Raw genomic sequence first — 10,708 nt, 5'->3', positions numbered from 1 at the left:
GAAGATAGTATCGACGTTCAAAGAATGCGATATCAGTGTCCAGTTACGTGCAACACTACGCCCAGCAGCCGACAGCAGGAGAACGACCGAGTTGGATAAACTCTCCTCGTCGAATCTACGAGCGTATCCCTACCGGAATCCTTTCACTCACCTCTCTTCCTTGACCATCCGTAATACTCCCTTTCACCCCGTTACGGTCTCCGCGATCCTGTCGGTCTCTGCTCGGCTTCTACGAATCAGGAGTAATTACGCGAGAAGAAAGTCGTTCGATCAAAGTCACTCTTTCTTGGCGTGGTGTCTTCTGTACTCGCTGCCTGACCATTCACCTGGATAATGGCCCTTCCTGTCGGCGTTGCAGGAACGAAACGAAAGGAATTGACCGATGCACCTATGTTTCGCGTAATCACCGAGGTTGCAATTTCGCGAGCTTAATGGGATTTTGGATTCGTTTCGGTATTTGCACGGCGGAAGCTTTTAAAAGCTGCTCTCTCGTTCTTACGTAAAGGCAAAGAATCTACGAGATAGAAAATACATCCAAAGGATAGGGACAATTGCCTCGTGGCCAGATACGATAATTACAACGAGCGAATACTTCTCCTTTCACACCGAACTAACCAATACTTTCATCCATGATGCTTTTTTCGTTTTACTCGCTTTTTACCTTTTATCTCACCCACTTTTATTTGCTTTCCTTTCTCATTGCGCGAAAGATCGCGTTACCGCCAGTGAAACTAGCCGTAACTTGAATTTTTCAACAATCCGTGTCACGAAAGCGTCCCATCCTCCGTTACAAAAAGTTGAAGTTTTTAATTGCCCGCCGAATAACTGCGGATTATTAACTTTTCCAGGGATTCACGGTTGTTCCATTTTACACGCGTTGTAAAACAACGAACATTGGAAATCCAAGAACGGTACATCGACGTAGACGTAAAACGTACCGTGATTTATAGCTTTTGTTTTGGTCCCTTTGGATCGTATACGACGCGATTGGATTTCGCGCGAATATTTCATAGCAATGGGAAGGTAAAATAAGGCAAAACGGAAGAAAGAGATCTACGAGTAGGAAAAGAAATCGATTTCAGCGGTAGCTCGGTAGAGAGGACCGCGAACGGTCAGCATAGGCGTTCACTACGTTCACCAGGCTCCACGATGGCTAGAAAATTCAACGATGCATTCTGTTAAGGTTCCTCGTGGAGGATCGACCAAGAATCTCTTTGATCTCGTTGCTCGTACACCTCGAAACACGATAACGGCGTTATTTGGGGAGAAAGCTCGATCAAAAGTTGTACGATCTCGGAAATCTGGACATTTGCGTCTTCGAACTTGCACGAGATAGGGAGATCGATGTAATTGAAGCGGAAATAAAATTGCACACGTTGCAGGGAAAGTTCGCTTGAATGAACCGCGGATCTATTACTACAGTGATCGGTCGTAACTTCTAATTTCCTCCGATCGAGATCGTTTACCTTCTGGAATCTTTGATTCAGTCACGGTGACACGGAAAGTTAGTTCTCACCTTGAGGCATCGGTGTCAAGTTTCGACGCACATCGACATGGATACATTTCCTACGGTCTAGTACAGCCTAGGATATGAGCTTCAGCATGCAAGTCCGGTTTCCAAGAGAGAGATCATCCACGCGTCTGGGAAGGGGAGAGGGAGAAAGCGTATAAAAAGGATCGGTCCATCGGCAAGCACTCGCAGTATCCGTATTCGTTTCTTCATCCACTGTCTCATCGGTAGTCCAAAAATGCTTTCTGGGTCCTCTGTAAGTACATACTCGGAGGGAAGGATGTACATTACCGATTCGATGGACGCACGTAGGTACGCGAACAAGAGGGAAACAGTGAATCGTGACCACATGTTCCGCATCCTTTGAAAATTCCACTCGTAACGTAAACAATGCCGGTGAAAAGTGACTGTCGCTATTTGCATACTTTCTTCCATACGCATTGATACGTATTTGCGATGGCTCGTAAAGCCGCCATCATCGCCGCTCCTATTCATCCCGCGCTTTATATTCATACTTCGAGACGGAGTTACGATCGCACTCTGTGGATACATCATTGCGAATATGTGATTTACTAGCATCAGTTGACCGAGTTTAGAAAGTGCCAGCTACGAACAACGGAATTTCGAACGCGATACCTGATTTCTCTCGTCACCACCCTACTTGTTCGTGTCCATACTTGGTTCTCGAATCAGTCGGCAGTTCGGTTACTACTTTTTCTCCGAGTTTACCACTAATTGACAACTGTTTCAGGTATTGGTAGTATTATTAATCGCGAAATCTGTGCTAGGCAGTATCGAGGGTAACTCCGGAGATTGGCAGGGGTAAGAGAACTAGTTATTTATACCATTGCTACCTTCTTGCGAATGAAGGAATTTTTGCCTAAATCGATACGACTTCGATCGACAGGATATCAGGTAGTAGCGGCTACGAGACAGGACACGGCGGGGAATTACTTGGATTGACCGGTTACGATTCCTATGGGGGTGGTGGAGGCGGTTACGATTCCTATGGGGGTGGTGGAGGCGGTTACGATTCCTATGGGGGCGGTGGAGGCGATCACGGATTCTACGGAGAACACGTTCAACACCAGTACGCTCCAGCCGTTCCCGTAAGCGAGCACGTGGAAATTACCAAACCCATACCGATACCTGTTGTCAAAAATGTTGGTAAGTTCGACTGGTCGATTAAAATTTCCACGTTTATCGTCAAACCACGGGCCAAAGTTTATAACCTGGACTTTATTTACGTTTAGTTTATAAACCACCGATTAACGCGACCCCAGTTGTAGAGCTCGGTTAGTCATAGTTTCAAAATTTTGACGTAATTTGATTAAAAATTTCTGCCCGACTCGTGTAGGAGTGCCGGTTGCTCAACCAGTGGCGATAGGAGTCCCACATCCGGTGGCTGTAGGTGTACCGCAGCCTTATCCGGTTCACGTACCGGTTGCAAAGCCAGTCGCAATTCCCGTGGTGAAGACCGTGGCGGTTCCAGTGGAGAAAAAGGTTCCGTATCCCGTGGAGAAGGTGATACCGGTCCCTGTAGAGAAACACGTGCCCATACCGGTAGAAAAGCACATACCAGTGCCTGTGGAAAAGCCGTACCCCATTCACGTGCCGGTCTACAAGCACGTGTTCCATCGGGTGAAGTCTTACGGTCACGGATGGAGCCATTAGGTACCGTAATACGTTATTTCGAGGATAAACGTATGCACGTTTCCAGATGCGTCCGCAAAAGGAAAGAAGCGTAACTTCTGCACGTGCATCGGCTAGTCCATGGCAGAATATTCCAATTCGCTTTCTCGAACAATCGCGATAAGACTGGTCGTCTTTGTTCGAGGACAGGTTGCCGTGTTGATGGAAGAAATCAACGAAATCTAGGAATAATAAAATGTTTCAGACTTTGTTCGACAATGATATTGTCTGTATTTATGGTTGTTTGTTTTGTTACTGCGTTACCAAATAAAAGATCGATTTTTAATTAAACCAAAACCCATTTGATCATTCGACTAAACCAACTCTGTTTATTCGCTCTTCTCCGTAGATCAGCGTTATTTGATCGATTACGCGCGAACGTTTACGTATCTGTTTCTCATGACCTAGAGCCATCCATCAGTGTTAGAAATAAATAGACAGTTACCGTCATTTTCGACGCGTGAAAAAGTCCATCTATTATCTTCTTTTAACTAACTCGACTAAGAACGATCCTCCCTAACAGCTGCCCGCACTCGTCGAGGGGCAGATATCGTATAATCACGAACAATTAATCCGACACGATCACACGTGTCATCCGAGTTCTCGCATAAAAGTCACTCGACGCGAGATAGGTAATCGATGGTTGTCCATGTACACAGTGACAGTTTATACTTTTCCCATCAAACGCGACGGATCATGAAATTCTGTTATTTTCTATATAACGCATGGCCGTTTCATTAAACCATCTTAATTTCCGAGAGGATCGTTGTTGGAATTTAAGTCACGAATTCTACTACGTCTCACCTGTCTTGTAATTATCATAATTTTCTGGATAGTAACGAACAGATAGCGCGGTTCGTGTTTAGACGGTCTTAAGATGCTTCGTTATGCTCTCTCCACAAGATCGGATGCATTCACAGGTACGCGAGCTAGACACGTGTCTTCGATATCTCTCTACGCGATCGTCAGCCATCAATTTGTCGCATAGAGCGTTTGACACGCGTTCTTCTGACAGACGTTCGTTTCACCAATTTACAGGTGGTATTAAAATTCACGAATAGACGATACGCCCGACTCTTCCCTCCTTTGTTTACATTTTCCAAATTGTTTATTTACATGGTCAATGTGCACGTTCGCGTTTAATTTTATGCTTCGTTCCGTCTCGAGATGTTCCCTTGCATCTTCGCTCGAAAATTTACATTTTTATTCGCCAATTTACATTTGTATGCGAGAGAGCAACTAAAAAACGATTCCTACGCAACGTGTACTACCGTGTGATTCATGTCGCACGAGACGTGGTACCTATTAGAAATTCTAGCACGTGCGCGGGAGTGATGACACGCTATTAATTCGCGAAACATCGTTGTGCATGGAACTTTAGAGGAAATCACTCGAGATTACAAAAGGAATCGCGGAATCTCCTTTTCAGCTTCGGCACGTTCGACTCGTCGTATGGAAAGAATAAAAATAATCGATTCGATAGCAGCTGTGTCGTGCTTAAAGTGTCAACGTTAAAGTAAACGACGAGTCACGTTCGGTAGTTTAAGTGAGTCCGCGGTTCTCGAATACGTATTGACATAACGGTGGTGCCGACCAACGCTAGCACGTACGCTGACAGTCACCTTCGAATAGAGCAGAAAATGTCTAATTTGCACGGTACTGGCGGACACACAAAAATGGCCAATACATACGACGTGTTCGCCGGACCGATACCTGGGAAACAGCGATTTATCGTAACGAGTCTCCGGACTAAACTCCATCGCCAACAGTGAAAGGCCCGATGGTATATTAAGACGAGCAATGAGCAAAGATGTATCAGTCGCTGAAGAAACTTCAACAACTACCAACCAGGTGCTCAGTTATATGAGTCCAAACATGAACAAAATCGTGAGTAATGAATTCGGATAATTCTTATATCCACGTGACATTTATGTGGACCGAACGACGCGCCATTTTCGAAAAATTATTCGGCTGAAAAAGCTGATCGCTTTTCCGGCGTATTCTTTCGCCGCTTCTTGACAACGATCTGAAAAAACGTCCATTTCGTCGAATATTACTTTCGATCTTTATTAAGAGCACCACTCGCGATGCAATTAAAGAGAGAAATAAAAAATTCAAGATTATTCGCTAATTTGCAGCACTATTCGTTTCACTTTACTACCAGTTAATCGCAATTCTAATGTACACGGAAGGATATACGCGTTCGATTTCCAGAGTTCATTTACTCGTAGAGAAAGATTCCCTTTCTAAACGCATTTCGTCTCACAATCAGACAGCCAACGTTCAAATGCATATTCACTGACGTGAACTTTACCTTCGCTTAGGTGTTACTTTCTCTGGTGTCCTTGGCCGCCACCGCGCCCGTGATCGTGCAACAAGATGAAAAGGAGTACCAACTGCATGGAGGTTTCAGGCCGATAGAGAGGTCCGATCAGGAAGGTCTCGGCAGTTCTGCGAGCGGGAGTTACGGCGGTGATTATGGTGGTGGCTACGGGGGCAGTGAATATGGCGGCGGAGAGTACGGTGGTGGTTACGGAGGTGGTTACGGAGGTGGTTATGGAGGTGACTTTGGAGGTGGTCACGGTGGAGGCTTGGAGGCATCTTCCGGAGGACACTTGGAAGCTGGCGGTGACCACTCGGACTACTCCTCTCTGGGAGGTGGATACGAAGGTGGAGACGAAGGAGTTTCCCTCGACGGAGGTCACAGTGTAGTGCAAAGCGTTCCCGTGTCGGAGCATGTGGAAGTAACGAAGCCCATACCTGTCAAAGTCGTTAAGCACATCGGTAAGACTTAGCAGTTCCGCGTGAGCTTTTTCTCACAGTGTTTACAGATTGTCTCATTGAATTTTTGCCTTTTAGGGGTACCGGTTCCTCAGATCTTTAAGATAGGCGTACCCCATCCAGTGCCAGTTGGTATTCCTCAACAGTATCCGGTTGCTCATCCAGTTCCGAAATTGGTCCCTGTGCAAGTGGTAAAGACCGTGGCCGTGCCTGTGGAGAAAAAGGTTCCGTTCCCCGTGGAGAAGCATATTCCGGTACCCGTGGAGAAGCCGATTCCTATTACGATCGAGAAGCACGTGCCAGTGCCGGTCATTAAACCGTATCCCATAAAAATACCCGTGTACAAAACCATCTACCACCATGCGAAGAAGCATTAAAGCTTATCGACTCGATAAGGATCGATACGTCCGACTGATGTCGAAACGACTGTATACGCGTTCATGGCTTTTGCTCAGAGTTCGTCTCCAGATCGGACAACTCTGATGGAATCGCGATGAATTTCATCTCCGAGGCTAAATTTTTCTCGTTTCTATCATGTATATAATGAACCGCTGTTATCGTTGTACGTTTTATAATTTTATAAATGTTATTGTTCTTGTTTTTCAATAAAAAGCTTGAAAAGAAACACATTCATTTTCTGTTTCCTCGATGGAGAAAGTGTGGCGGGTTTACCTATGGCTTCAACATCGAAACAATTTTCTCGTTGATCTTACGATTTGTATTATTTCTATCCCGTCACGTCACACTTGATTACCGCTTCAACGGTCTAATCTTTGATCCAGTGACAGAGATAAAGTCTATACATCATCCCAACTCTGCATCACCATTAGACGGGCTAAAAGAAATATTTAATTTCGGAAAGGAATTTGCATTCTGATACGGCGTTTGCGAAGAGAAATCGAATAAGTCGTATCGAAGGAACTTTCCAAGCAGGAGTAGACGAACGGAACAATTTTTCCGTAGTTCCATGGGATACAAGCGGTCGTCGTACCTCGTCAATATATCTGTCTTAACGCGTCCGAGATCGTAATCGGGACTTTCACTGCTATTTCACTGATATTTTCGTAGCATCAGCTACGGATTCCGTGGAAAGTGAATGTTACGAACGGACTAGTTCAGGATAGAAGGGAATACTCAATCAGCGTAAATGAGCCATGAAGACAAAGGAAGTCCACCAAGGTAACCAACGAGTAATCCTTACTCGGTTATTACCGCGTATCGCGTTAAACGAAATTCTCAGGAAGTAGCGTGGTCATTGCTTTCTTCGGTACACAAGACGTGGAAATAGCAACCGTGAAATCGAAGAAACGTATCATTCGTGTATCACTTTCTATAATTATTTCGCGTATCATTCCGTGTATCATTCCGTGTATCAATTCGTGTATCACTCCGTATATCAGGATACGTATACCGAGCAAATTTACTTTGTTTTCACTAGTCTACGATTAATACCTTCACTTATCGATAGACGAGTTAATATATTGTAAGTTTGTAACATATATCGCAATATCACAGCAGAGATACGTTTTATCAAGCTCCTTTCATTTACATGTACCGGCACGCTATCTAATACCCATTTTAGCGTTGCTGTTTTTATACTTCGCTATCGTGATCGTTATCACATACATTTCAGCATCAAAATATTTTACACGGAATTAACTTATCTGGCGACTAATCGATACCAGGAAGCAGGAAGCGGTCCTTGGTTCCCCGAGTGCTCTGATATAGCACAAGCATAAGTGTATGTACATACGCGTGTACTTACATATATACGTACACAAACACAGGTCGTGGGGTTCCGAGCGTCTTCGAAAGAAAGGAATGCAATCAAGAAACTTAATGAGACCAAGAAAACACATCGGAAGGAGCGGATTAGGAGTCGCGCATTGTACAGCCAATGAAAGATGGAAATCCTGTATTACGCAACCGTTCCAACAGGCATACCCGGGGTTTGGAGAAATAGAGAAGCGTAACCCGATAGTGAAGGTGTCGAATAGAATTTCGCGTGATAGTGGGGTTCCATGTCCCTTGTAGAGCAGCTATATAAAGTGACTACGCCAACAATTCGTCTCGAGTTAAACTTTTATTCACCGGAGCATGCATATGCACTGATAGAGCAAACATGGGAAAACTGGTACGTTATTTTAATATATGTCACACGTACCGATAATTATAATCATGCCGATTCAGTGCAATGCTATTCGAGCTTATCTCCTTCCGTGCTAGTGAACTTTTACGATGTTTTTCCTTTCAAGATTATAATTTTTACGGTGGTCGCCTGCTGCTGGGCCAGTGAACTGGAACTGGGTGATCATGGATTAACTTTAGGAGAAATTGCCGTGGGTCACGAGGGCGAGGAATTTGGCTTGGACGAACTAGGTTTGGTTTACGTTCAAGTATATTTGGTCGAGATACGCTTTAAGGTTGTGCTTTATTTCATTAGGTGAAGGAGGTTTAGAACACGGCATCGGTCTAGGAGGCCACGGCCACGGCGGACACTACATACCCGTTGTCAAAGCAATTGGTACGTGAATCAGTGTCAATTAAACATAGAAGTTTATACTATTTTCGGTTTAATTGCGACAGGAATACCAGTTGCGAAGAGGGTTCCATTGCTCGTACCGAGCTTGCAGGTTCAAGCCATTCCACAAAATTATCCAGTCCCGGTAATCGTACAAAAACCTGTTCCTTATGAGGTGACGCCCGCACTTGAAAATCGTTTTTCTTCGTAAAGACTTCTTCGACATCCAGCATGGTACAGTAATATTTGTTTATTCGTAGGTTGAAAAACAGGTGTTTACGAAGGTGGAGAAAAAGGTACCCACGCCGGTGGAGAAAATTATTCCGGTGAAAATTGAGAAGCTCGTGCCGTTCCCCGTTGTGAAGCATATTCCTATTCCTGTGTCGAAGCCTATTCCAATTAAGATTCCTGTTTACAAAACAATAGTACATAGTCACAAGGGCCATTAAGCGTGCGAAATTGTCTCGTTGATCGTTATTTTTTCAATGCATCGTTAATGTTTGACTACTTATGCGTTTTGCATATACGTTACTTCGTTGTATACCTCGCGTTTTATTTTTGACTATTGTAATTATTTATTAATAAATGCCACTGTTGATCGGAATATCTGTTTGTCTGTGTCTTATTTGTAACCGTTATTAAATCGTGATCGTAACGTCGGTGAAATTTTTTCCCGATTATGACGGCAAATACGGAAAGCGTTGTACAGAGATATTACGTTAACGGAGCGTTACGATTATTGGTGTGCGTTTAACGGGGATGGAAGGCGCAGAGGAGAAAGGAGAATGTCGCGTGTTCTAGACATTCGTAGCGAAAGTTATTATAACGATTGCTTTCGTCTGTCACTGACCTTCGTAAATTCGACTGTGACCGCACAGGAGGAATTTATTTAGAAGAAACCGTCCGTTCACTAGAGTAAAGTGAATGTAATTCGAGAGCACGAAATTCTTAGACGTATGATGATCGAGTATCATCGGAAAATGAAAAAAAAAAATGGTTTCAAAGCGGACTTTCACTTTTCGTTTGTTCCTACTGTTTCCGTCGAACGCGAAATAACCGAGAAGATGGTGTTAAGAGAAAGATCGTAACTCATAGCGAGCCAACTGTCGGATGCTCCAAGGATTCGTGACGATAGAGCGCATCGTTCCTCTATCTGACAAGACCGTATTAGCATAATAACGTAGCCATGATGAAAAAGCACCGGAAAGGAATGTGAAAAGAAAAAAGTAAGCAATGCGGAAGAAGCCGTGGCGAAAGTAAGGCGTAAAAATGATCTACCGTTTCGTTGATCTTGGCAATCACTATCTTGTAAAAGGAGGAAGAAGAGATCTGGAATCATAGCTGTGGCACTTTTTGCGCGGCGAAAATACATCGCGAAGAAATAGAAAATTATACTGTAGTCCACTGTCCACTTCCTCTTTAGAGTTTCGTCGATGCATCGTGGATAACGTCCCTTTTCCCTCCACGTTGTTACAAAAATGGAAGAATAGTTGCTCCTCGTTACATGCAGCCTTTAGAAATTCTAATCACTCGTACTTGACCTCCATATTCGACATAGTAGCGGCGACGCTGACGTTCTCCAAATTTCTAAGCTTCATTCCGCTTCGTCGTGACTGTCGCTGCTCCTTCGTAGCAGCCGATCAAATTAGCGAGAAAAGAAGTTCGAAATCGGAAGACTTTAATTGGTCGCATAGCTCTGTACAAAGGAGTGCAAGACTTCCTCTCACGATTGCTCTCGCGTGCCCCTCTCGACCATCTTTTCCGGTGGTTCTTTGCGATAACGAGCATAATTCAACGCGGCTACCTGGCACGTGTTCAGAAACAGGATCAAGACACCAGTGAAAGAAGCAGTTGCTGGAGAAAAAAATTTTCAAGCGAAAGTAAAATTCAAAGCGTAGCAGCGCGACCTCTGGATTTAAGGCTTTCTAAGCAGAAACATCGCTTTTCCATTGTGTATTAGACGTTACTACGTTTTCCTGACGTTTTCCGATAATTGAAGGGAAACCTTTGTCCTAGATACATAAAGCACGATCGATCGTGACCGTTGATGGAACACTTCCCGGCTAGAACGGTATTATCGCAAAGCCGGAGCGAGAAATATTAACAGAGTTGCTCGTTTGTTTCTGAGAAATAGTCGAAAATTCAGCCCGAGGTAAATATTCATTAGCGTATACCAACGAGAGGATCTCGTAAGGAAAAAAGCG

The 10,708-nt window shown here is 44.2% G+C and overlaps 3 protein-coding genes across 3 annotated transcripts; all 3 read left to right on the top strand.

Annotated features, from left to right (window-relative positions):
- The first annotated feature begins 1,710 nt into the window (after positions 1-1,710).
- LOC108548485 (zinc finger protein 512B) lies at positions 1,711-3,184 on the top strand. The gene is made up of 5 exons (XM_017901423.1): positions 1,711-1,766; positions 2,262-2,332; positions 2,418-2,506; positions 2,564-2,677; positions 2,868-3,184. Exons 1-5 carry the CDS (start codon positions 1,749-1,751, stop codon positions 3,182-3,184), a joined length of 609 nt encoding a protein of 202 aa, XP_017756912.1. The 5' UTR covers positions 1,711-1,748.
- A 1,893-nt stretch (positions 3,185-5,077) lies between these two features.
- LOC108548483 (ATP-dependent RNA helicase DBP2) lies at positions 5,078-6,360 on the top strand. The gene is made up of 3 exons (XM_017901421.1): positions 5,078-5,089; positions 5,527-5,986; positions 6,062-6,360. The coding sequence occupies exons 1-3, from the start codon at positions 5,078-5,080 to the stop codon at positions 6,358-6,360; spliced, it is 771 nt and encodes a 256-aa protein (XP_017756910.1).
- Positions 6,361-8,428: 2,068 nt separating this feature from the next.
- LOC108548421 (MAGE-like protein 2) lies at positions 8,429-8,953 on the top strand (the record flags this gene model as incomplete). Its single annotated transcript, XM_017901338.1, has 3 exons — positions 8,429-8,507; positions 8,570-8,679; positions 8,765-8,953. Coding segments are annotated over 3 exons (378 nt in total), but the record flags the coding sequence as incomplete, so codon positions are not given.
- Positions 8,954-10,708: the final 1,755 nt, after the last annotated feature.

Source organism: Eufriesea mexicana, unplaced genomic scaffold (assembly GCF_001483705.2).
Source record: "Eufriesea mexicana isolate 0111107269 unplaced genomic scaffold, ASM148370v2 scaffold1523, whole genome shotgun sequence".
NCBI lineage: Eukaryota > Metazoa > Arthropoda > Insecta > Hymenoptera > Apidae > Eufriesea > Eufriesea mexicana.
Note: the sequence above shows the minus strand (reverse complement) of the source record. Positions and strands in the feature narration are given on the sequence as shown.